The sequence below is a fragment of the Lemur catta genome, chromosome 1 (assembly GCF_020740605.2).
Source record: "Lemur catta isolate mLemCat1 chromosome 1, mLemCat1.pri, whole genome shotgun sequence".
Lineage (NCBI taxonomy): Eukaryota > Metazoa > Chordata > Mammalia > Primates > Lemuridae > Lemur > Lemur catta.
The window spans coordinates 225,513,804-225,541,234 of record NC_059128.1 but is presented as its reverse complement, the minus strand read 5'-3'; the positions used below and the strand labels follow the sequence as shown (position 1 = coordinate 225,541,234).

The 27,431-nt window shown below is 37.0% G+C and overlaps 1 protein-coding gene across 1 annotated transcript; it reads left to right on the top strand.

Annotated features, from left to right (window-relative positions):
• Positions 1–1,216: 1,216 nt before the first annotated feature.
• Positions 1,217–26,469, top strand: TIMMDC1 (translocase of inner mitochondrial membrane domain containing 1). The gene is made up of 7 exons (XM_045540208.1): positions 1,217–1,628; positions 4,245–4,410; positions 7,809–7,897; positions 8,229–8,296; positions 14,589–14,667; positions 16,843–16,953; positions 26,023–26,469. Exons 1-7 carry the CDS (start codon positions 1,435–1,437, stop codon positions 26,168–26,170), a joined length of 855 nt encoding a protein of 284 aa, XP_045396164.1. The 5' UTR covers positions 1,217–1,434; the 3' UTR covers positions 26,171–26,469.
• Positions 26,470–27,431: the final 962 nt, after the last annotated feature.

Below are 27,431 nucleotides of genomic sequence, written 5' to 3'. Positions count from 1 at the left end.
TTAGCTGTTTCTACAGGTAGGCTAGACAGGCTGTACAGCCATTTTCTTGGGACCTTATCTTGGTGCCCACCTCTACCTAATAAGCAGCAACCTAGAGCCACAAATCAGGGGATCTGAATTCTTCATTCGACAAGTATTTACTGAACACCTACTACATGCCAGACATGGTGCTAAGTCCTGGAGATACAGAGATGAATATATGTGGTCTCTGAACTCAAGGTTAATCTATGGAGACAGATCAACAAACAGGAAATTATGATGTAAATGTAGTAAGTTCTATGATGGTTGCTGAATCTAATCTTGCCTCCCAGAAATCCTCGTGGCACTGTCAGTACTTCAGCTAGTCACTCTAACCAGTCACTTCTCAGGGCTTTATCTATAGAATTTCCAGCTATCAAATTCCAGAAGTCTATTTACTGTATTCTACTAAAGAGTGCCGCAATTTTGAATTACAACTAGAAAGGAATAAAGGGGGTAAAAGTTTTGGCAAAGAGAATAAGGGAGTAGTTTTGGTAACTAACGAGGATTAAATTACGCAAACCAATTTGAGAATATTTTAAATGTGTGCATTTTAATGAAAACTATACCGCTTATCATATATTATTAATAGCAGACGCTGTAGTGATGGGAAACTATTGCAGAACAAACACAGGATAGAAATTCCAGAAATTCCAGCTTTTGAGAAGCAGTAGGCATACGAACTAAGCGGAATGCCAGAAGCCAATTCTTCAAAAAAAGTGTTCTGGAAATCTAGGTGTAACTGGCACCGAGACCCTCTCCGATGCCCCGGGCTTTCCGGAAACCATAACTGACAGGCTATGAAAGGGCCCCGCCCAGCCTGGGAGGCGTCTCCAGCTGTGCCAGGGAGGGTTGGGCTTGTTTCTGAGCAATTGCCTTTCTCTGTTTACCTACTCCACTTGCATTGAACATTGCACTTTATGTGAGATTTTTGGCATTTCAGATACGCTAAGTCAGCCTGTCACCGCATCAAGCTGAGTGTAACTAGCTCCAGACCACGTTCGCAGGCGTCCAGGAAGCCGGGAGAAACCTGGCAAAGGCGCAGCCGCACGGCACAGAGCGTGACTACTCGCGGCCAACTCACTTCCGGGGGCGGGGCCTGGCGCGGCTGCGGCCCGGCCCGCCCCAAACCGGAAATTTTTTCAGCTCCGGCTCTGTGGTCGTTTCGTCCGCTGACCTTTGCTCTGGTGGGGGCGGGACTTCCTGTCTCGTGTTTTCAAAGATTCCGTCCTGAGACCTAGGACTGAGAGTAGTGATGTCTAGCATTGTGGTTGCAGCGCTTGCTGGCCGCAGATTAGCTTTGGTCTAGTGCACGGGTACTCACTCGTTCATGCAGCTGCCTCACTGTCTCCTACGGCGCCTCCCGGCAGCCTTGGGGCCTTAAGCGCCAAGTGTCCCTCAGGTCGGGAGAGGGCCATGGAGGTGCCGCCGCCGGCGCCACGGCGCTTTCTCTGCAGGGCACTGTGTCCTTTCCCCCGAGTGTTTGCTGCCGAAACTGTGGCTGCTGACCCGGAGGCCCTTGCGAAGGATCAGAAGCTGCCTTCCTACGTGCCAGAACCCTATTACCCGGAATCCGGATGGGATCGCCTCCGGGAGCTGTTTGTCAAAGAGTAAAAGTGCACAGGGTCTGGAGGGCGGGGGTGGAGGGCCTGCAGCCTGGGTCAGCCTGGGGCGAAAAACGCCAGGGGTGGTGTGGTTTAAAATGAGATTCGAGGTTCTATTTGTACCCCAAGCTTGTATCCTGACATTGCCATTGGATGGTTCTGTTGGTTGACAGGAAAGTTCTTAAATGGTAAAGGTGGTCAGACTCTCTGAAAGTCTGAGATATTTAGCGAATATAGTCTTAAGTGTGATCAGCCCTCTGATTTTGCAGATTGGAAAAGTTGGCCCAATTTAGTATTAAAATTGGCCCAGAATCCATGTTTACAGAAATCCACTCCAGTGTTCTTTTTCATATTTCAGTTGATCCCAAACTTTAATATTTCATGACCACTAGGGTGATTGATTACCCCATATACCCCCACAGTGGGGACTGGGGAAAAAGTTCATTTTTTATTTTTCCAAATAAAGAATTAAAAATGGTAGCAACTATTACCTCATCACTTTATAAAATAAATTAGCTGCATTTTAAAATAAAAAGGATATTATTTTAGAATATAGAATAACTAAATTGAACTGATTTTATCTCATAAAAGCTCAGGATATTGGATTCATTAATTTATTTCTTCATTTATTCATTCATTACTAATGAGTTTGCCCTTACATGAATTAATCTACACTGTGTTATCAAGTAATTAAATTAAAAGTTTAAGCTTCACTATGTTGCTGAGATAGTTGGAGCTGGCAGACTTGTATTTAATTACTCTAGGTTTCATTATTTTAAATGATGAGACATTTTAAAGATAATGAGACATCTTTACTCAGTGGTCCCTCCACTATTTGAGATACTTGTGAAAGATCCTATGTAGTATATAACATAAGGGGGTTATTTTGATTAACTTTATAAACCACAGAATGTTAGAACTGAAAGAAACTTGAAAAATAATGTAATTTTCATGCTCCTCTCCAGGTAAGGGTTTGGAGAGATTGTGATCTGGCTGCAGGTCAGTTAGCAGTGAGTGATAGAACCGAGACCATAACCCCATTGTTACTTATAGACTAGGTCCATTCCACCACTGTTACTTTCTGCTCCACCATTCATTAACTGTTTGGACCAACCATATAGCTTCTTAGAGCCTCTATTTTCTTACTGGTAAAATGGAGATAAATATCAACTATATCATAAAATTATTCAGAGGATAAAAAAAGAGGCAAAACATGTTCATCTCCTGACTTGTTAAATCTTAAGCTGTTATATTTTATCTTTTCCAAGTTCTACCATAAATCAGTTTTTATGTAGATACTGTTTTTAATCTTGTTCACTATAAAAGATAAAATATAAAGTTAATATTATAGCAGTTTATTTGTTGACTTAAGTATAAGACTTACAGTTTTCTAAGAGATTTTATTGAAATTTCTCTCTTGTAGGAACCATAAAGACTCACAGATTCGGATTTCAGAAATGTGGTTATTGACAATTAGAATTAAACACTTGTGCAGTCTCTGAAGAAAGCAAGTTAGTGATAAGGTTAACATTTGCTAGTTTACTTAGGAGGGCTGTTATTTATAGTAACTTAATACTTACAAACAGCTATTTGTTAGAGCAGTTTCAGAAGGACTGTCTTGGAAGCTCCATTAGCAGTTGTAGTTTCTTATGCATTTGAGAGTAATAAATTAAGTAGTTTTTCGTTGTTATTTTTGATTGGCATGTGCTGCCCCCTGCCTAGTGAGATTTCTCAATGCTTTTTATAGTACAGTCCTATCTGAGCATGTCATAAAAATTAAGTATTTAGTAAGATAGGGTTCTTATTTATTTATTTTTTGTACATCCAACATGTGTATGAATGTTTTCATTCATACCCTGCCATAAAATCTCCAGGCAGTTTGTATGGCTTCTAAAAGTTAGCTTAAAAATCAAAAGGGGAAATAACTGATATCTGCATTCAACTCACAAGTTCTTCCTATTTCCAGGGGTAGGGTATAGGTGTAATAGTCATCAAATAAAAGTACTTTTAAAAAAACTTGTTGGAGCATGATATGCATTTAGAAAAATGTACATAAGTATACTGATCAATGAATTTTCACAAACTGAGCATAGCTGGTTACCTTGTACCTTTCTAGTCACTGCCTTCCCAAGAGTAACCACTATTCTAATTTCCCTCCCTCTCTCTCTCTCTCTCTCTCTCTCTCTCTCCCTCTCTTTTTTGCTGGAGTGCAGTAGTGCAATCACAGTCCCCTGTAACCTCAAACTCCTGGGCTCAAGTAATCCTCCTGCCTCAGCCTCCCTAGTAGCTGGGACTATAGACACACGCCACCATGCCTGGCTAATTTTTTAATTTTCTGTAGAGGCAGCATCTCACTGTGTTGCCCAGGCTGGATTCAAACCCTTGGCCTCAAATGATCCTCCTGCCTTGACTTCACTATTCTAATTTCTAGTAGCATAGCTTAGTTCTGTCTGAGATTTGTGTTACTTTAAATATAACTACACTGTTTAATTCATTAGAGGATTCTACCTATAATGAAAAGTGTTGTGTTATTAGGATTTGGAATAATTCTGATCATAGAGTCTTTTGGAGAGCAATATCCATAAGCTAATCCCAAATAACATTGTCTTTTTGATGTTTTAGTAAACAGCAGAGAATTTCAAAGGAACTTCAGGATATCTATAAGGCGGCAGTTTCAGCAGGCGTCATTGGCTGGGCATATGGGGGAATACCAGCTTTTATTCATGCTAAACAACGCTACATTGAGCAGAGCCAAGCAGAGATTTATCATAACCGGTTTGATGCTGTGGTATGTACTGGTGGTCTGAAGGTATTTGGGGGCACACTGACTTAGCAATTCACTGAATACTTAATCATTCAGTTGTGGGATTTGGGGGAGAGTTGTAGGATATCAGAGTAAAGAAATGATGTGTATACTTAATAACAGTGGAAGCACTAATGCTAAAGTGCCTACACGTGGCTTGTCAGCCACTGTGGCTCTTCTTTCTGAAATACATTTCTAATCCCCTGCAAAATCATCAAGGCTTAGCTGTAACCTAGTTACTTCATTCACAAAGCCTCCACAAATACACTAGCTCACACTAGAAAAGTAATTAACATTTATAACTTTACAGTTTATAGAGTGCTAACTCATGTGTTATATTATTAAATTTGTATGTCAATTTTGTTGTATAGATGAAGGGATTAAAGGTCAGAGGGGTTTTTGTTTTTTTTGTTTTTTTTTGTTTTTTTTGAGACAGAGTCTCACTCTGTTACCTGGACTAGAGTGCCCTGGTGTCAGCCTAGCTCAGAGCAACCTCAAACTCCTGGGCTCAAGCAATCCTTCTGCCTCAGCCTCCCGAGTAGCTGGGACTACAGGCATGTGCCACCATGCCCGGCTAATTTTTTTTATATATATATTTTCAGTTGTCCAGCTAATTTCTATTTTTTTTTTTTTTTTTTTTTAGTAGAGATGGGGTCTCGCTCTTGCTCAGGCTGGTCTCGAACTCCTGAGCTCAAACAATCCACTCACCTCGGCCTCCCAGAGTGCTAGGATTACAGGTGTGAGCCACCATGCCAGGCCTCAGAGAGTTTTTTTAACTTTTTATTTTGAAAGTATGTTGGACTTAAAAGTTGCAAAAATAGTGCAAAGGTTTCTTATATACCTTTCACCCAGATTCTCCACATGTTAACAATTTACCATGTTTACTTTATCACTCTCTCTTTGTGTAATATGAACTATTTTTTTTCTGAAGTACTTGAGAGTAAGTTATAGACATGAATACTTCAGTGTGTATTTTCTAAAAACAAGGGCATTCTTTTATATATAACCACAATTATTATTATCAAGATCAGGAAATTAACACTGACATAGTACTATTATCTTATCTACAGACCTTATGTAACTTTTGCTAGTTGTCCCACTAATATCACTAATTTAAAAAACAAATAACAAATAAGGCTGGGCATGGTGGTTCACACCTGTAATCCTAGCATTTTGGGAGGCTGAGGCCAGAGGATTGCTAGAGCCCAGGAATTTGAGGTTGTAGTGAGCTGTCATGATGCCGCTGCACTCTAGCCCAGGCAACAAAGTAAGACTGTCTCAAAAAAAAAAAAAAAAAAGGTATAAAAAATAAATAAGAAATAAATTTTTTTTTTCTGATCCAGAATCTGATACTGGATCACATAATGAATTTGCCAGTCATGCCTCTTTAGTCTCCTTTGGTCTGTCTTTCTTTGTCTTTCATGACTTTAACTGTAGGCCATTCATTTTGTAGAATATCCCTCAATTTGGGTTTGTCTGTTAGTTTCTCATGATTAGATTCAGGCTATGTTTTTTGGCAGGAATACCCTAGAATTTATGTTGTTTCCTTCCTAGTACATTATATCAGAAGCACATGATATCTCTTTGTCCCTTTACTGGTTATGTTTACTTTAGTCACTTGGTTAAGATGGCCTTGTCCAAGTTTATCCACTGTAAAATTACTATTTTTCCCTTTGTAGTTTTCCCCTTTGTATTAATTGCTAAGTATTTTATGAACACTTGTTACATACTTTGAGACTATTACATTTCCTATTTTTCATCAGATTTCTACCCTCTAGTTTTAGCGTTTAATGATGATTCTTTCCTGAAACAATTACTGCGATGGTTGCCAAGTGGCCGTTTTCTAAAGTCTGTCATTCTTTCTACATTTTTTGTCCAGTATTCTGCTCTAAGGAAGTATTTTCCCTTCCTCCCTATTTATTTATTTATCTATTTATCTGTTTATAATTTTTTATATCAGTATGGACTCATGGATTCTTATTTTATTCTGTAGTTTATAATCCATTACAGGTTGAGCATCCCAAAAATCTGAAATGTGAAATGCTCCAAAATTCAAAACTTTTTGAGTACCAGCATGACACTCAAAGGAAATGCTCATTGGAGCATTTTGGATTTGGGGTTTTTGGATTTGGGATGCTCAACCAGTAACTATAATGCCAATATTCCAAAATCCAAAAAAATCCTAAATCTGAAACACTTCAGGTCCCAAGCATTTAAGATAAAGGATGCCCAATGTGTGCAATCATTATTTATTTTGATACTCAAAAATGCCTAAATTTGGACAGTTGGAGCCCTTCAAGCTAGCTCCCGCATCGTTTCAATATGTCCCCATCATTCTTTAAGTGGCCCTTTACTCTTTGGCACAGCAAAATATTTCTGGCTCATCTTTTACTTTTCAACCACCAGCCCTGGAATTAGCCATTTCTCCAAGGAGCTTCTTTTAGTTAAGAATGGTATTTGGAAACCAAGATCTGTGTGCTAGGTGTGCTCATTGCTACTGGGGTGTCATTGCTTTTAGGCCCTAGGCAGACAGAGCTAGGCAATGTGTGTTTGTATGTGTGTGTGTGTGTGTGAGGAGATTTATATACACATTCATGTGTATATCTATATCAATGTCTGTCTCCCTATTTATTGAAAGCCATGAGTTCATACTGATACCTGTCAGAGAAGTTTTGGCTTTCTCGAGATCATGTAATAGTTAAGGATCTGCTCAAAGATTCTCTGATTCTTTAAAAATCCACTTTACCCCATGATATTATACCAAACTTGTTCCATGGTGGTCTAGCGAAAATGAGCTGTGGAAACAGACAAAATGTCTTCTAATTCTGACTTTATTCCTTATTGGCTGGGTGATGATGATTATAAACTTCCTCCTAAGTTTTAGTTAAAACTAAAACACCTTCCCAAATAGAATATTACAAAGATTAAATGAAGTAATGAGAGGGTGGTCAGCAAAGTTTAGTTTTTTCTTCCTCTGTTCTTTTCCTGTGCATCTGTATTACCTTTATCTAAATATAGCATTTACTCAGTTCCTTATGATTTTCTTTTCCCCAAGTTTTCTTGAATATAAAAGGCATGTCTAATACTGGTTTTATATCTTTCATGGTGGTTGACACATAGATTCTCAGTAGATACTTAGTTGATGGATTGCTTGGTTGACATTAGCAATTCTTCGTTCCTTTCCTCCCTCCTGATAGAATATAGAATCTATGTCAGACTTTTGGTTAAGCCTCATTACTTAAAGAGTGATATTTCTAGAGATTTTCTGTTGTTCCTGTTCAGTATACCTGACTAATCCTTAGCTGAAATTCCTCCACCATAGTTCTACAATAAGGAAAGTATCAAGGTGTCTTGGAACCTCACACCTTTTTTATTAACTTTAGCAATGTGCACACCGTGCTGCCACACGAGGTTTCATTCGGTATGGCTGGCGCTGGAGTTGGAGAACTGCGGTGTTTGTGACTATATTCAAGTAAGTTCTCTCTGAATTATGAGATACTGAATTGTCTTGCTCTTCTTTTAGGAGTGTATCTTTTGAGCAAGTAGGATTATAAAAACTGCACACCCACATGAAAATGATTGATAGTGCCTTCTTCTCAAGAACTTTTGTCTGTCTTTGTAAAAGACTGGTCCAGTTGTTCCTCCTCTATGATGGAGGTCTGGAACACATTGAAGGGGCCTAGACTAGGACCAGGGATTGATGTAGTAGGCTCTTCTCAATATCACTTGAGTGAAAATAGCACTCAAAAATGTAAATGGAATATGCTTTAAATCTTACATTCCTTTTTCTCCCTTCTTCCCAGCACAGTGAACACTGGTCTAAATGTGTACCGAAATAAAAATGCCCTAAGCCATTTTGTCATTGCAGGAGGTAAGACATTTTTGTTCTTACTTATATTTTTCAATCTTCTCAAATGTGGTTTTGATTTAAATGTACAAGGACTTACAAATCAGAACTACTGAACTCTTTGGTTGGCCTCGCATCACACCTCATTCAACATTAATGCAAAAAATATTTATGGAGAGTATTATGCTTGGCCCTTGGTATAATTAATGAACAAGACAGCAAAGTCCTTGCTGTCATTGTAGGTTAAAGTCTAGTATAGATGGGAAAAAACAAGTTGCTGTGATAGAAAGTAACAAATAGATGGGGCAATGGGATCTAATGTGGACACAGTGGTCAGAGAAGGCCTTTTTGAGGAAGTGACATTTAAGCTGATACCTAAAGAATGGGAAGGAGCAGCCTTGCAAAGAGGAGTGTCCTAAGCAGAGGCAACGTCAAGGGGGAAGGCTCAAAGGCAAGAAAATTTCCTTCAAAGCAGGTTAATATGACTCGAACAGAGTGAGAGGAAGAGTAGCGTGAAATGAGACTGGTCAGTTGAGGTAGGAAGTGACCAGAGTTTTCATGGTATGAGCTTGGATTTTATTTTACAGCTCTCTGCCTCTAGTAGATACATCCTTTTTTAAATGAGCATTAAAAATAGAAGGTAGAATGGTGATTACCAGGGGCTGGGGTAGGGAGGGTTGGGGAGATGTTGCTCAAAGGATACAAAATTTTAGTTAGGAAGAATAAGTTCAAGAGATGGATTGTACAACATGGTAACTATGGTTAATAACAATGTATTATATACCTGAAAATTGCTGAAAGAGTAAATTTTAAGTGTTCTCACCAAAAAAAAAAAAAAGATAAGTATGTGAGGTAATGATATATTAGTTAGCTTGATTAACCATTTCACGATATATACGTATTTTAAAACATCATGTTGTATACCATAAATATATATGTTTAATTTTTTTAAATGAGCATTAAAAAAAAGCATTAGAAAGGTAAATGACGTTAACTGCCGTATATATTTAATTACTCACTAACTCATGTATATTCTCTTACATACAGAAATATACACAGATATGCTGAATATAACATTCTTAAAATGTTTTATTTGGAAATAATCTCAAGCATACAAAAGGTTCCAAAATAAAAAATAATAAAACAGTCTATACCCTTGACATAGAGATTTAGCCACTATTACCATTTACCCCATTTGCTGTATCTTCTTGTTCCTAGGTTTGCTCTCTCTCTTTCTCTACATATGTGTATATGCACATAAGAAAACATATACATATAAACAATTTGAACTTAAAATTTTAATGAAAACATTTAAAAATATAAATCTAGAAATAGCTGGGCGTGGTGGCACTTTCCTGTAGTGTCAGCTACTCGGGAGGCTGAGGCAGGAGAATCACTTGAGCCCAGGAGTTTGAGGCTGTGATGACCTGCACTTCAGCCTGGGTGACACGGCAAGACCTCCTCTCTTGTGGAGGGGTGGGAAGGTGGGAAACTACAAACAGACATTAATAGCATTGGAGCAGCTAGAATTTGCTGTTTTTAAGTTGCAAACACTTTTGCTCGGTTTTGTTTTCCTCCTCCCACTTTCTTACTTGCTCTTGCTATGTTTTCTGGCATATATTCTGTTAAATGCCAAAACCAGAAACCAAGGAATGATATGATCTTGCTCTTTATTCTATTCTTTCCAAACTTCTAGTCCATTAACTGCACTCCTTAAATATATAGAGAATCCTTCATCTCTTCTTTATTCCCATTGCTACTATCACGTCTTCCCTGTTTCTAATCTTGGTGTGCTCCACTACCTCCACTTCTTACCTAGTGACTTTTTTGAAATATGAATATGGTTTTAACACGTTTATGTTTGAAATTTTTCTGTAGTTGCCCGTCACTTTGATGTCAATTGATCCTCCATGCACCAATCTTTTGCTTCAGCCTTATAACCTTGGATTTCCCAAACCCAGCATGTTCTTGTTTTACATGAATTGGTCCCTCTTCTTGAATGCAGTTTTCCACTCACACAATTAATTTTGTTCAGCTTCTACTCAACGTACAGATCATTTCTCAGTCTCAACTTCCCTAGGGAGTCCTCCCTAGCCCCCATTTCTCTATCTTTAGTTCTGCTTAGATGTCTCTGCCCTGTGTTCCCATAACTCACTATAAATAGTTTTACCAAAGTATTTATAACACTATATTGGAACTGTTTACTTGCTTTGGTTTCCATTAGACTGACTGACTTGAATTCAGAAAAAGTGTTTACCTTTCATAACACAATTACTTGACACATAGTAGTAGATAGTATAAATGTTTCTTGATTGAATGTAAAAATTATTAGTAACATAAGAAGTGAAAAATATATCTGATACAATATAAATTTTTATTTCAAACCAGCAACTAACGTCATACTTAGTGGTGTAACACTAGAGTAATTTCTCCCGAAGTCAGAATAAATGTCAAGGATGTCTCTCCTTACCATGATTATTTGGCATTGGTCTGGACATTCATAAAATATATTCATCAAATATATTTAAAATGTATTCTGGAATGGCTGAGTGAGGATCTTAGCAAATCCTTTCCCCAAAAAGCAGCAATAAAACTGGACAAAATTCTCAAAAACAACCAATTAAAGATGTTAGAAAGTGACCAAAAACACACAACAAATTTGAAAAGCATTTATTCAAGAATATCTGTTGAATCTCGGTAAAAACAGTGGGAGTCTGTGGTATTGCAGCCTGAGGGTGCACCCATCACTTACCTCCCAGCTCCATAGTCCAGATGGTTCACAAAGGCAGGACAGGCTGAGAGGACTGGCAGTTCTGCTGCTTGAGGGGGCTGATGTTATTTGGAGCAGAGCACAGAAAATTTCATGCCTAGGAATTTGCTAAAAACAGTTGCAAACAATCAGGGAATGATAACATCACAAAGCTAACCTGAGCTTTTCATACTGTTTGGGGCAAGCAATAGACTGGCAGACCAGGATGAGTTTTAATGGGGCTATCTAGGGAACTAAGATGGTCAAAGAAGGCCTTAATAAGACCCTACTTATCCCTGGTACTCTGAAAGATTGCACACATATATAAAGATTCACACACACTCAGGAGAGACTGGTAAGGGCCCTAGGAAGCCAGTGCCAATCATATTTCAGAAAGTCACAATCCCAAATGCCATAATCTTGAATGTTGAAATCCTGAAAGATAAAAATTCGCAAAGATTGAAATCCATAAAGTCTAAAATCCCTAACATCTAAAATCCCCAAAATCACAATTCTGAAAGATTAAAATCCCAGATGTTGAAATCCTAAAAGCCAAGTTCTGAGGAAGGGATTAGTGCATTTTTGGTTGTATACAGGATACTTGCTTCATATTAGTTTGCATAGTGTTAATTACCTTGTTATTATCTTTGGGGGAATTAAGTATGGTTTAAGGAGATGCATACAGGTGCCAAATTGACAAGAAGTAGACTTAATTTTAGGTGTCAACTTGACACATTTTTGGAATTAAATTGGTACTAATCTGAGGTAAATTATGGTGAATTAAGATGCATAGTGTAATCCCTAGAGTGACTAATAAGAAAGCAACTTATTAAAGTATTAGAAAGATCAAAAAGGGATTAGGCCAGGCGAGGTGGCTCACGCCTGTAATCCTAGCACTCTGGGAGGCCGAGGCGGGTGGATTGCTCGAGGTCAGGAGTTCGAGACCAGCCTAAGCAAGAGTGAGACCCCGTCTCTACTAAAAATAGAAAGAAATTATATGGCCAACTAAAAATCTATATAGAAAAAAAAAATTAGCCGGGCATAGTGGCGCATGCCTGTAGTCCCAGCTACTCGGGAGGCTGAGGCAGTAGGATTGCTTAAGCCGAGGAGTCTGAGGTTGCTGTGAGCTAGGCTGATGCCATAGCACTCATTCTAGCCTGGGCAACAAAGCGAGACTCTGTCTCAAAAAAAAAAAAAAAAAAAAGGCATTAAACATGATATGTAGAAAACAAATAGCAAAATGGCAGATCTAAATCCAGCCATATCAATATTAATATTAAATATGAATGAATTAAACACGGTGTTTTTTTTCTCTTAATTTAAATATTTCACTCCACTCTCTTTTTGCTTGCATGGTTTCTGAGAAGTCTGATGTGATTGTTATCTTTGCTTCTTTATGAGTAAAGGTTTTTTTGTCCTTTGGCTTCTTTTAAGATTTTTTTTCTTTATCTTTGATTTTTGCACTTTGAAAATGATATGCCTAGATGTAATTTGGGGGGGCATTTATCCTTAATGTTTCTGAGCTTCTTGGATCTATGGTGGGTTGTCTGACTTTAATTTGGGAGAAATTCTTGGTTATTGTTGTTTCAAGTAATCTGTTCCTTTCTCTTCTCTTTCTGGTTACACTTACATTGTACCTTTTTAGTTGTCCTACAGTTCTTGGATATTCTGTTGTTGTTTTTATTTTTTGTCCATCTCTTTTCTCTTTGTTTTTGTGTTTTGCAAGTTTCTATTCACATGTCTTCAAGCTCAGAGATTCTTTCCTCAGCTGTGTCCAGTCTACTAATGAGTGCATCAAAGGCATTCTTCATTTCTGATCCAGTGTTTTTCATCTCCAGCATTTTTTTTGGTTCTTTCTTAAAATTTCCATCTTTCTGCTTACATTGCCCATCCCTCTACCTTATCCATTAGAGCCCTTAGCATATTAATCATAGTTGTTTTAAATTCTTTGATAATTCCAGTATTCCCACTATATCTGAGTCTGATTTTGGTGCTTGTTCTCTCTTTTCAAACTTGTTGCTGCCTTTTAGTATGTCTTGTAATTTTTTTCTTGTTAGCTGGACATGGTGTACTGGGTAAAAGGAACCGTGGTAAATAGGTCTTTAGTAATGTGGTATTAAGATGTGAGAGAGGGAAAGTATACTATACTCCTGTGAGTAGGTCTTAGTCTTAGTGAGCCCGTGCCTCTGAACTATTAACTTCATAAGTGTTTTTCAGGTTTTTTCCTCCCCAGAGGTGGGACAGGATAGCTAGAGTAGGTGGGAATTGGGTGTTTCCCTTCTCCCACATGAAGGCTAGCACAGGTTGCAGTTGGGTATTCTCCATTTTGGTTAGTCTCTGATAAAACCTCCCAGTAGGTTAGGCCGTGTAAAATTGTTTATCTTGAGGGCAGGCCTTTTAAAAATGCATTAACACAGAGGAAGAAAAGACAGATAGGAGGGAACAAAATTTAGTATGTACAGCATGACCCCAATTTGTTTTTAAAAATATTTTGTTTGGAAGACCAGAAAAATAGACTAACTCATTACTGACTCTGGGTAATGGTATTAGAGGTGATTTTTGTCCTTGTTAATTTAGAAAATTTACAAAATGATTATATAATACTTAAATAAAAAATATAAACCTCTAGTCAGCCAAAATAGCTGAGTTGGGAGAGCGTTAGACTGAAAAAATATAAACCTCAAATGTTATTCTTTAAAAAGTGTTACCACCTCAAATGGCGTTAGTTGCATTATGCATAGTGGAAGAGGAAAATGAGCATCATTATGTACAATCCCCAGTAGGAAAAAAAGAGGCCCCTCCATGCACTGACCACCAGGTGGCATTGTAGGCCAAATGCTGCCTGCTGTCCTACCTTAGAGGTGCAGGGTAGCAGTATAGAAGGGGTGAGTTGCGGGAAGGGGTGAGCTACAGGGGCTAGTCAAAGTTTTTCTGTTTTTTATTTTGAGAAAGCTTTCCTTGAAGAAGGAAGAAATGAAATAGGTAGAAGGGAAAATATTTCAGATTTTTAGGGGAGATGGGCAAAAATGAAACAGAAAGAAAAGAAATTGGTTCACACCAGTAATCCTAGCACTCTGGGAGGCCAAGGAGGGAGGACTGCTTGAGGTCAGGAGTTGGAGACCAGCCTGAGCAAGAGCGAGACCTCATCTCTACAAAAAGTAGAAAACTTAGCTGGGCATGGTGACAAGTGCCTTGTAGTCCCATCTACCTGGGAGGCTGAAGCAGGAGTATCAATTGAGCCCAGGAGTTTGAGGTTACAGTGAGCTATCATGATGCCAGGGTAACAGAGCAAGACTCAAAAACAAAAAAAAAGAAAGAAAGAAAAGAAAAGAAATTAGATTCATGGAACAGATCAAGGATTTAATTTTGTAAAAGGAATTTGCAGAGTAGATGGGTAGCTACCTGTATTGGCATTTTAGAGTCAGGAAATCTAGACTGTAGTGGTATTTTAATGTTGAGTTCAGAAGGCTCACTCAGGTGTTTGTGTCCTTCTTATAGAAGGAAAATTTTAAAATGGAATTTTAGTATTTAATTATGATTTAATGTTGGCCTTTTTTTTTTAAACAGCTGTTACAGGAAGTCTTTTCAGAATAAACTTAGGCCTGCGTGGTCTGGTGGCAGGTGGTATAATTGGAGCCTTGCTGGGGTAAGCATTAACAGGATTTGATTCTAAATTGGCACAGCTTTCATTAATGGATTGACTATTAAAAAATCTTATTATTTTTTAAAGAGCAAATTTAATCCTTAGAGCCTATAAAAGATCTCCAGTCTTTGTCAGTAGCTTTGACTGTCCAGTTCTAATTCTACCCCAATTGTTTATCTTACTTACAGTTTTTACTTAAAGTTTATTTTATTTACAGTTGTCACACTAAATAATTTAACATTGATTCAATACAACTATCTAAGATAGGGTCCTTATTCAAAATGCCTCTTCAGTGGGTAAAAATGGTTTAAATATCACTAACACCTGAAGCTATTTGTAGTTTGAACAAAGGTATGTATAAGGAACAAGAAAAAGGAATAAGAAACACTTAAGCATATTCTATAAAAATTTTGGGTTAGGTTTTGTTTGTTTAGCTTAATAATTTTTTTTAAAGTTTTCTTCCTCAACTTTTTATTTTCAATAATTTCCAACCTGTAGAAAAGTTGAATGAATTAAGTGCTTTGAAACCCCATATACCCTTCACCTAGATGCACCAGTTGCTAACAGTTTGGCTGTTTGTTTTCTGTCTCTCTCTATGTGTGTGGGATGTGTATGTATTTCTTTCTCTTTTTTCTTTGACTAAACCATGCTCTCATGACACTTCACCCCCAAATATATCAGTATGTATCTCCCAGGATGAGGAACATTCTCCAATGAAATCATAATACAGTTATCACATAAATAGTGTTTCAATACAACTATTTGAGTTAGAGTTGATATTCAAGACTCCTCAATTATAATAATGTTCAAAATCTGTCAGTTCTTCTATTTTTATTAGTTGGCATTTGTCTAAACAGAAGAGTTCTCCCTTCCCTTCCACCTATTCACCCCTCTTTGTGCCTCCTTTTCAGGAAGAGGTAACACTATAGATTTAATGATTTTTTTTTTATTTTAAGTTTTTCTAAAAAATTCAGCATATTGTAATCCACTGCTGACATTATTTTTGTTGTGTTAATAAACCAGCATGCTTTGAAAGGAAAAATCATAGAAGTTAGCAGCAAAACTAATTTTTTTTATTGACGGATAAAACACATAGCATAACATTTACCATCTTAACCTTTTTTAAGTGTATACTTTGATAATGTTAAATATATTCACATTGTGTGCATATAGAACTTCTTGGTCTTGCAAAATGAAACTCTATACCCATTAAAGACTAATTTTCTCTCCCATTCCCCCTAGCCCTCAGCAACCATCTTCCTACTTCCTGTTTTTATGAGTTTGACTACTTTAGATACTTCTTATGAGTAGAATCATATTTGTCCTTTTGTGACTGGATTATTTCACTTAGCATAATAACATCCTCCAGGTTTATCCCTGTTGTAACATGGGATGGGATTTCCTTCTTTTTTAAGGCTGCGTAATATTCTATTGTATGTGTGTATCACATTTTCTTTATCCATCATCTGTTGATGGACCTGTAGGTTACTTCCACTGAGCAAAAATAGTTTTTAGAATGAGGTTACTTAAATTGTAGCCAAAGGGAATTTAAGCTATATCAATGTCAAAAACTCCTTCTCTTTAAGAACCTACCTACAAACCAAATTTTCTTCATCACTGTAATAATTATTATCTAAATTATTTTCACAGTGGGTAACTATTAGAATTGTGGATGAGATGATTGTGACAGATTCTTGAATTTTAGGATGTGTTGGTCCTACCCCCAAAAGCCATTAGCATTCCTCCCCAACTAAAAATGCTTTCCATAGTTCCTGTACCCAAGGGGGGCTGGTGGCATTCTGAACTAGAAATTTTATTTCTGAGAGATCTTTGGTATGGAGCTACTTACTAGAACTTATCATAAATATATATATTTTACCTTTTTGTTTTGGTTTCTCGTTCATGATTTAAAAAAAAAATAGAGCCAATTTCTAGATCTGTTGTTTTTTATACCAGATAACTTTAGGTAGTTTCAGTGATTGTTTTTCTCTGTTATTCAGACAAGGAAGGAAACTGCCTCAATATATTTTCTTTGTCTGGCAAGGATGCTTTAATTGTCAAATGTTCCTATGCCAAATGGTGAAAAACTGGCTCTGGTACTGCTCATGCCTTGGCTGAGAGGCTCACCTGTAGTGTGGTCTAATGAGTCTTTAAGTTTTCTCTCTGCTTTCCCCTCAGCACTCCTATAGGAAGCCTCTTCATGGCAGTTCAAAAGTACTATGGTGAGACTGTCCAGGAGAGAAAACAGAAAGATCGAAAGGCACTCCATGATCTGAAACTGGAAGAGTGGTAAGGAGCATGTTAAGACTAGGGAATCTGACTTTCCTAACTCTTGGTCTTACGTAGTGGTGCTGTTAGTCACGTACTCTAAATTACCACTCAATTCTAATGAGGATCTTTCTTTAGATACTTTTTTTTCAGGTAAAAATGTTGTAAATCTCTTTTGGTTGCATGTTTTTTTCTTTTCCTGTGTTCTTGAGTGCATAGGAAATTACCTAAAGGGAATGCACATTAAGAAGTGAGCTTACTTGGCTAATTATTTAAAAGGTTATATGCCCTTTTATGTATATATCTATAAGTAATACAAAGCATGTTAAGTCTGCACATTCAAAGATTCTACTTCTTGCTGTAGATGCAGAAGAATTAGGCAAACACAGTGGCTGCTCCTGGACTACATGCCACTGAGGAGCATGAAAACCTTTGCCTGTTCCATCTAGTCATTTCCTGGGATCCCGTTATCTGGGGTAGGGTAATCAGACTGATAGCAGACTTTGTGCAGATTCTATGTAAAATCAATATAACAGGCTGCCATCTAGTGTTCCTGAGTACAAATGATTCTCACAGTTCTGCTTCCTAGGTACCTAAGATGGCATTTGCTGCAGCTGCTGTTTATGTTTTGATAGTTGGATAGATGAGAAATCATTTTTTCCAGTGTTTTTATTTGAAACCTTCATTTCTGCTAAACATACATACAAACACACACAGAAATTCTTAACAGCTGTAAGTCTATTGTCCAAGGACTTGGGTGCTGTAGGAGAAAAAGCATTGATTTTGGAGCTCCAATGAAAAACTCGGCCTAAATCTCAGCTAGAATATGAGTTAGTTATATGACCTTAGATATTTTTCTAAATGTAAAGTCTTCAGTTTTTTCTATTCTAGGGGTACAGGCATACCACTTTGCTCATTATATGTTTGTTTCATTCCTTCCTATTTGTGGTAAGAGGGCAGGTGGGACTTGCAGTTATCTGGCTTCTAGGATGAAACACTTAAAATTCTGAATGGCACCATAAAATCTGACATCATGGAAAATTAAAAGGATGAAAGCATTAGGTTATTTCTAGTTCTCTAGGTGTCATAAGAGATTTCTTTTTTGAAAAGAAGCTTTGAGAAAGAGGTTAGAAAGGTAAGGAAAGTATATTGGCTATTTGACTCTGATATCAGATTTTATGGAATAATTAATACTTGGAGAAATATGAACAAATAATAACTATTTCCACAAAAAAAGAGAATGAGGGGGGAAAAGCTACAAAAGTTTATCAGTGATTTAGAGATAGAAAAATTTAAGAATGGATGAGGCTCACCGGGGGGCCTGCCAGTACTGGTGACCCCACCTCCCTGACCAGCAGACCTACCACACACCCACAGGCACCCCTCTAGGACCTGAGAATGGCCCTCTTAGTGACCCTTGACCCCAGTAAAGCTGAGCTGCAGCCTCCAGAAACTCATAGACAAAGCCACTGAGGTACTTGCAGACATTGCTGACATTGATTACTGCTGAAGAAATCACATAAAGCCTATACTACTGTGTCCACCAGAATCAAAGCCAAAGCAGCCTACCCAACTCACACCGTAGGACCCACTTGCCACAGGAAAAAGTCTTTCCCTATGAAAGCTACCTCATAAAATTAGAAGTAGTGACTGTTCCACCAGATGTGCAGATATCAATATAGGGACTTGAGAAACATGAAAAAGTAAGGAAACATGAAGTCTCTAAAGGAACACAATAATTCTCCAGTAACAGTCCCCCAAGAAAAGGAAATCTATGAAATAACTGAAAAGGAATTCCAAATAATTATACTCTTAGGAAAACTGAGCAAGATACAAGAGAATACACATAGGCAATTTAAGTAAATCAGGAATATAATTCATGATCTGAATGAAAAATTCAACAAAGAGGTAGATATCATAAAAAAGAACCAAACAAATCTCGGAACTGAAGAATCCAATGAATGAAATAAAAAATACAATTGGGAGCTTCAATAATAGATCAAGAAGAATTTCTGAATATGACAGCAGGTCTTTTGAAATATCCCAGTGAGACAAGAAAAAGAATAAAAAAGAATGAAGGAAGCCTACCAGACTTACAGGACATTATGTGAACAAATATTTGAACATTATGGCATTTGCAGGAGGAGAAGAGATGGGAAAAGGCATAGAAAACCTATTCAATAAAATAATGGTCAGAAATTTCCCAAGTCTTGAGAGAAATGTGGACATCCAGTTTAAGGAAAGCTCAATGATCCCCAAATAGATTCAACCCCAAAACATCTTCTCCAAAGCACATTATAGTCAAACTGTCAAAAGACAAAGGGAGAATTCTAAAAACAGCAAGAGGAAAGTGGCAAGTCACATATAATGGAATCTTCATCAGACTCACATCAGATTTGTCAGCAGAAACCTTATGGGCCAGAAGAGAATGGGATGATATATTCAAAGTGCTGAAAGAGAAAAACATTGCAGCCAAGAATACTGTACAAGCAAATACTAAAGGAGTTCATCACCACTAGACTGCCCTACAAGAAATGCTTTAGGGAATCATACATCTGGGTATGAAAGTATGATAACTACCATTATGAAAACACATAGAAGAATAAAACTCACTGGTAAAGCAGATACACAAATGAGAGAGAAAGAAATCAAATATTATCACTAAAGAAAACCACCAAACCACAAAGATAAACAGAGAGGAAGAAAGGAACAACGGATATATAAAACAAACAGGAAACAACAGAATGACAGGAGAAAGTCCACACCTATCAATAACAACATTGAATGTAAATGGTTTAAATTCCCCTATTAAAGGCTGGGTGTGGTGGCTCACACCTGTAATCCTAGCACTCTGGAAGGCCGAGGCAGGAGAATTGCTTGAGCTGAGGAGTTCAAGACCAGCCTGAGCAAGAGCGAGACCCTGTCTCTACTAAAAATTGAAAAAGAGCTGGGTTTCGTGGTACACACCTGTAGTCCCAGCTACTGGGGAGGCTGAGGCAGGAGGATCACTTGAGCCCAGGAGTTTGAGGTTGCTGTGAGCTAGGCTGATGCCACAACACCCTAGCCCAGGCAACAGATCAAGAATCTGTCTCAGATAAATAAATAAATAAATAAACAAACTCTCCTATGAAAAGATATAGACTGGCTGAATGGGTAACAAAGGAAAAAAAAAAGACCCAAATACATGCTACCTACAAGAAACTCAACTTCACTTATAAAGACACAGATTGAAAGTGAAGAGATAGAAAAAGATATTCCATGCAAGTGGAAACCAAAAACGAACAGGAGTAGCTATACTTATACCAGATAAAATAGGCTTTAAGTAAAAAAATATAAAAAGAGACAAAGAAGGTCATTATATAATGATAAAGAGATCAATTTAGCAAGAAGATACAGCAATTATAAATATATATGCACCTAACACTGGAACACCCAGATATATGAAGCAAATATTAGAGCCAAAGGGAGAGATAAACCTTAATATAATAATAGTTGAGAGACTTCAGCACCCCACTCTCAGCATTGGACAGATCATCTTGACAGAAAATCAACAAAGAAACATGAGATTTAAACTACTACAGATGAAATGGACCTAATGGACATTTAAAGAACATTTCATCCAAGAGCTGCAGAATACACATTTTTCTCATCAACACATGGAACATTCTCCAGATAAACCATATGTTGGGGTATAAAACAAGTCTCAACAAATTTTTTGAAATCAAAATCATATTAAGTATCTTTCCAGACCACAGCAGAATGAAACTAGAAATCAATAACAAGAAGGACTTTGGAAACTGTACAGATACATGGAAATTAACTAAAATGTTCCTGAATGACCAGTGGGCCAGTGAAGAAATTAACAATGTAATTTAAAAATTTCTAGAAACAAAAATGGAAATACAACATTCCAAAACCTATGGGATGCAGCAAAAGCAGCACTAAAAGGGAAGTTTATAGCAATAAATCCCTACATTGAAAAGTAGAAAGATTTCAAGTAAACAACCTAATGTTGCACCTCAAGGAGCTAGAAAAGCAAAAACAAACCAAACCCCAAGTCAATAGAAGGAAGTAAATAATATGGATCAGAACAGAGCTAAGTGAAATAGAGATTTTATTTTATTTATTTATTTATTTGTTTTCTGAGACAGAGTCTCACTCTTTCACCCTAGCTAGAGTGCCGTGGCGTCAGCCTAGCTCACAGCAACCTCAAACTCCTGGGCTTAAACAATCCTCCTGCCTCAGCCTCCCAAGTAGCTGGGACTACAGGCATGTGCCACCATGCCCGGCTAATTTTTTTTTCTATATATATATTTTAGCTGTCCAAATCATTTCTTTGTATTTTTAGTAGAGACGGGGTCTCGCTCTTGCTCAGGCTGGTCTCAAACTCCTGACCTCAAGCGATCCTTCCACCTTGGCCTCCCAGAGTGCTAGGATTACAGGCATGAGCCACCGTGCCCGGCCTTAAAATAGAGATTTTAAAAAAGTACAAAAGATCAATGAAATGAAAAGTTGGTTTTTTGAAAAGATAAACAAAATTAACAAACCATTAGCTAAACTGAGAAAAAAGACAAGACCCAAATAAATAAAATAAGAAGACATTACAGCTGATACCACAGAAATGCAATGGATCATTAGAGACTATTATGAACAGCTATATGCCAACAAATTGGAAAACTGAGAGGAAGTGGATGCATTCCTGAACACTTATACCCTACCAAGATTGAACCAAGAAGAAATAGAAAACCTGAACAGACCAATAATAAGTAATGAAATTGATTAATAAAGTCTCCCATCAAAGAAAAGTCCAAGACCAGATGACTTCATTGCTTAATTCTGACAAATATTTAAAGAAGCACTAATACCAGTTCTTCTCAAATTATAAGGAAATTCCCCCTGTCTCATTTTACTAGGCCATGATTACCCTGATACCAAAACCAGACAAGGATACATCAGAAAAAGAAAACTACAGGCTAATTTCCCTGAGAACATAGATGTTAAAATCCTCAACAAAATACTAGCAAACCAAATCCAAGAGCACATCAAAAAGATTATACACCATGATCAAGTGGGATTTATCCCATGGATGCAAGGATAGTTCAATATATACAAATCACTAAATGTGATACATCACATCAATAGAATGAAGGATAGAAACCATATGATCGCTATATGAAGAAGGTTTTATATTTGGATTTTCTGTTCTGTTCCACTGGTCTGTGTCCCTGCACTTGTGCCAATACCAAGCGGTTTTAATAACCACAGCCTTGTAGTATAGTTTGAAGTCTGGCAAATTAATACCTCCCATTTTGTTTTTATTGCTTAAAATTGCTCTTGCTAAATGAGGTCTTCTCTGGTTCCATACAAAGCATAAAATTAGTTTTTCTATGTCTGTGAAAAATGATGTTGGTAATTTAATAGGGATTGCATTGAATCTGTAGATCACTTTGGGTGGTATAGACATTTTAACAATATTAATTCTTCTGATCCACTAGCATGGTGTGTTTTCCACCTATTTACATGCTCTGCTATTTCCTTCCTCAGTGTTTCGTAGAGTGCGATGCACACTGTCTGGGGAATGGACATGCTTGAAGCTCTGACTCTGGGGGATGGGGGGGCATGGGCAATATATATAACCTGAACTTTTGTACCCCCATAATAAGCTGAAATAAAATTTAAAAAAAAAATTTCAGAAGAAAAAAAAAAGAAACCATGTGATATCTCAGTAGACATAGAAAAAAGCATTGGATAAAATTCAATATTGCTTTATCATAAAATCTTTCAATAAATTAAGTATAGAAGAAAGGAACACTTCTCGACACAATCAAGGCCATATATGACAAACCCACAACTAACATCATACTGAATAGGGAAAAGTTGAAAGTTTTTTCCTCTAAGAATTGAAATAAGGCAGGGATGCCCACTCCTACTATTCCTAGTCAACATAATACCAGAAGTCCTGGCCAGAGCAGTTACGAAAGAGAAAGAAATAAAGGGCATCCAAATTGGAAAAGAGGAAGTCACAGCATCCCTGCTTGCAGACAACATGATCTTATATCTAGATAAACCTAAAGATGCCACAAAAAAACTTAGAATAGATAAAAAAAAAATTCAATAAAGTTGCAGGATATAAATATAGCCAACATACAAAAGTCAGTAGTATGTCTATACACCAATACTCAAGTAGCTAAGAAAAAAAAAAATCAAGAAAGCAATCCCATTTACAATATCTACAAAAAAAGTAGGAATAAATTTAACCAAGGAGGTGAAATATCTCTACAATGACAGCTACAAAACACTGATAAAAGAAATTAAAGAGTACACAAAAAAATGGAAAGACATCCTATGTTCATTGATTGGAAGAATTCAAATTGTCAACATGACCATATTACCCAATGTGATCTAGAGATTCACTGCAATCCCTATCGGAATTCCGATGATATTCTTCATAGAAATAGAAAAAGCAAACTTAAAATTCATGGGGAACCACAGAAGACCCCAAATAGCTGAAGTAATCCTGAGCAAAAAGAACAAAGCTGGATCATCACATTACTTGACTTCAAAGTATACCGCAAAAAGCTATACTAACAAAACAGCATGGTAGTTGCATAAAAACAGACACATAGACCATTGGAACAGTGTAGAGAACCCAGGAATAAATCCACATTTGTACAGCCAACTGATTTTTAACAAAGGGACCAAGAACATATATTGGCAAAAGGATAGCCTCTTCAGTAAATGGTACTGGGAACAGTGGATACATACCCAGAGGAATGAAACTAGACCTCTATTTCTCGTTGTCTATAAAAATTAACCCAAAATGGATGAAACACTTAAATGTAAGACCCAAAGTTATAAAACTACTAGAAGAAAACATAAGGGAAACACTTCAGGATGTTGGTCTGGGCAAAGATTTTATGGATAAGACACCAAAATCACAGGTAACAAAAGCAAAAATAGACAAATGGGTTTATATCAAACTAAAAAGCTTCTGCACAGCAAAGGAAATAATCAACAGAGTAAAGAGACAACCTGCAGAATGGGAGAAAATATTTACTAACTGTTCATCCAATAGGGGATTAATATCCAGAATATACAAGGAACTAACTCAATAATACAAAAACAAATAATCCAATTAGAAAATGGGTAAATGTTCTGAATAGACATTTCTCAAAAAAAGAGATACAAATGGCCAAAAAGTATATGAAAAAATATCTAATGTCACTAATCATTAGGGAAATGTAAATCAAAACCACAATGTGAACCCATCTTACCTGAATGTCTGTTATCAAAAAGACAAAAAATAATTCTGGCAAGAATGTAGAAAAAAGGGAACTCTTACAAACCGTTGGTGGGAATGTAAATTAGTTTAGCCATTATGGAAAACGGTGTGGAGGTTCTTCAAAAAAAAAAAATAGAACTACCCTGTGATCCAGCAGTCTCATTCCTGGGTATTCAGATCAGTATATCAAAGAGGTATCTGTACTCCATGGTTTTTGCAGTACTGTTCACAATAGCCAAGATAAAGAATCAACATAAGTGTCCATCGACAAATGAATGGGTAAAGAAAATGTGGGAGATATATACGCAATGGAACACTATTCAGCCATAAAAAAGAATGAAATCTTGTCATTCACAGCAACATTGATGAGCCTGGAGGACATTATTTTAAATGAAATAAGTCAGGCATAGAAAGACAAGTTCTCACTCATATGTGGGAGCTAAAAAAGTTGACCTCATCAAAGTAGAGAGTGCAATCATGTTTACTAGAGGCTGAGGGAGGGGGACATAGAGAAGGAGGTATAGGAGAGGTTGATTAACAGATACAAAATTACAGATAGAAAGTATAAATTCTAGTGTTCTGTGGCACTATAGGGTGATTATAGTTAACAATTTATTGTATATTTTCAAATAGCTAGAAGAGAGGATTTTTTTTATACATTATATTTGTATATATTTATGGAGGTACATGTGAAATTTTGTTACATGCATAGTGTGTATAATGATCAAGTCAGGGTATTTAGGGTGGCCATCAAGTGGAGAGGATTTTGAGTGTTCCCAGTACTAAGAAATGATAAATGTTTGAGGTGATGAATATGCTAATTACCTGGATTTGATCATTACACATTGTATACATGTATTGAATTATCATTTTGTACCCCATAAATATTTACAATTATGTGACAGTTTAAAACAAGAATGGGTAAAAACAATAACTTGAATTATATTAATGAAAGTATACTTTGGCAGAATGAAATAATGTCAAAAATACATAGTTTATATATGTGTATGTGTGTGATACTTCTAAGAAGAGTTAATAAATGTTTAAGTATATTATCACCTATGGGTCTGCTTCTTTGCTTGAAAAGAATATAGGGAAATCAAACAAACTGAGAATCTGAAAAATCGCCTTAGTTAGCAGAAAATGTATAAAACTGACTTTAGAGAAATGGAAGAAGAAATGGTCAAATCTGTGAAGAGTTGAGAAGAAAGTTATTGATGACCCTGATAATCACTTAAAGAAAGGAACATACTAATACTTGATTTAGAAAAACAGCTGATCTGTTATTTGGAAATCAGGTTTTAACTCTTTGTAAATATACATATATAGTATTGTCCTATCTGACTCTCCGTACCTAGATTACCATTGTTATAGCCTTTGTCTCGTTCCTACAAGGTCTGGTGACAGAGAGTTTAACAGAGTGGCAGGGTGCTCACATTTCTGTAGCCCTGGGAGCAAGAGGACAGCCAGGCTTTGAACCTCATAGCTTAGCACAGGGTGTGTCAGCTTCCACACATCACCCTGTGAGAAATCTAGGCCCCAGCATGCTGGAATATTTTATGGATGAGAGCTGCTGCCATGACAGTATCCATTTTGGTGACGTGGGAATCATAGTTGCCTTGTGAGTAGAACAGGTTGGGAGAAAAGAAAGTTACTACATTTCAAGTGCAAGGAGCAGTGTTTGCTCCTACATTGTCTTACCAAAGCAGGGAGAGTAAGACAAATACTGTCATTTTTGTTTCAAATCTCTGTAAGAACTAAAGAAATGATGCAGTACTTGATACATCCATTTTATTGTTTGATTACAGGAAAGCCAGACTACAAGTTACTGAGCTCCTCCCTGGGGAAATTGAAAGTAGCTTACAAAAAAATCGATCTGAGGAGGATGTTAAGAAAATTGAAGAACTGTTAAACCTTCCTAGAAACCCTTCAACAACAGATAGACAAGAGGACTGAAAATGCTCTGAACTTGAAACTCAGCTGGAGAGTTGAAGGGAGATATGTTGCTATGCCCATTGAATGCCAACAGTCAGGCCACTCTTTGGTCAGCCTGGTGACAAATGTAAGTGCTTGCACCTGTGATGGCAATGACTTTCTCTTATCTTTTTTTAACCATGATTGGAGCTATTATACTTTCACTTTATTTATCCTTCAATTTAAATACAAACTTAAATGACCTATCAATCAGTCTATACACATATATTTATTTTCCCTGGATTTTATGACAGTAAATAAAACATTTCCTGAAAGGTGAATTCTACTGGCTATATACTTATGCATGTGGTCCTTTAAAAAGGTACTCTAAGAATCACTGGGAGGAGAAAAAAGAACCAGGTAAGGCAAATGGTCTATGAAACCTGTGTGCCCTTGGGTCCCGGAGGCCGTATGGGCCTCAATATGTGTTTGGTTTTGATTTTAATAAAAATCAAAGATGATTCCTGTGCCATTTGGAATAAAATACAAATTTAACAAAAAGGAAGTAGATCAGCATTATTAAAGAAACAGTCCAACTTTGTTTCTTCTCTTAGTACTGCTGACAAAGTATCTGTGGAATTGTATGCAGCAGTTACTTAGACTACACTTGACCTTAGCCAAAAGGCAGAGAAGGGATGCAGGAGTTACTTAGAATGGACACATAGTCCCTCCACTCCAGGAGCTTGCTGCCTATGAAGGAAGCTGTCCTGCAGATTGTAACTGTTACTAAATGAGAAGGAAGAAAATTACTGAGTTAAGTGTATGAAGGGGAAAAAACTGCTAGTATTTTATGTTGTTCTTAGACCTCTCTCTTCCTACTCTGAGAATACTTTTATTCCACAAGAGCAATGTTTGTGAAGCAGCATGATGTAGTAGCTAAAACCCTGGGCTCTAGAGACAGACCACTGGCTTTGATCCCAGCCATGTGACTTAGCAGCTATGTGACATATAGCAAAGCCATTTTACTTAAAGTATCAGTTTTCTCATCTGCCAAATGAAATAATGTCCATCTCAAAATGGATATTAAATGAAATGGTGCATATAAAGCATTTAGCACAATGTTCTGGCACACAGGGTATTATATAATAAATATTAGTAGTTATAAGGATATAAGAACCTTTGAAGCAGTATATTGGTACCATGATTTACATGTTACCACCACACTCCATAAGGCATGTTTTTCTTTATTATCCCATTCATAAATTGCTGACAGATTGGGAATTAGTCTCTTCATTGTTTTATT

Bases quoted from the DNA above. Each gene is read 5' to 3' on its own strand.
- TIMMDC1 (XM_045540208.1), top strand. From the start codon at position 1,435: ATGGAGGTGCCGCCGCCGGCGCCACGGCGCTTTCTCTGCAGGGCACTG. The intron at 7,898-8,228 runs GTAAGTTCTCTC...CCTTCTTCCCAG, and splicing joins GTGTTTGTGACTATATTCAA to CACAGTGAACACTGGTCTAA. The intron at 16,954-26,022 runs GTAAGGAGCATG...GTTTGATTACAG, and splicing joins GATCTGAAACTGGAAGAGTG to GAAAGCCAGACTACAAGTTA.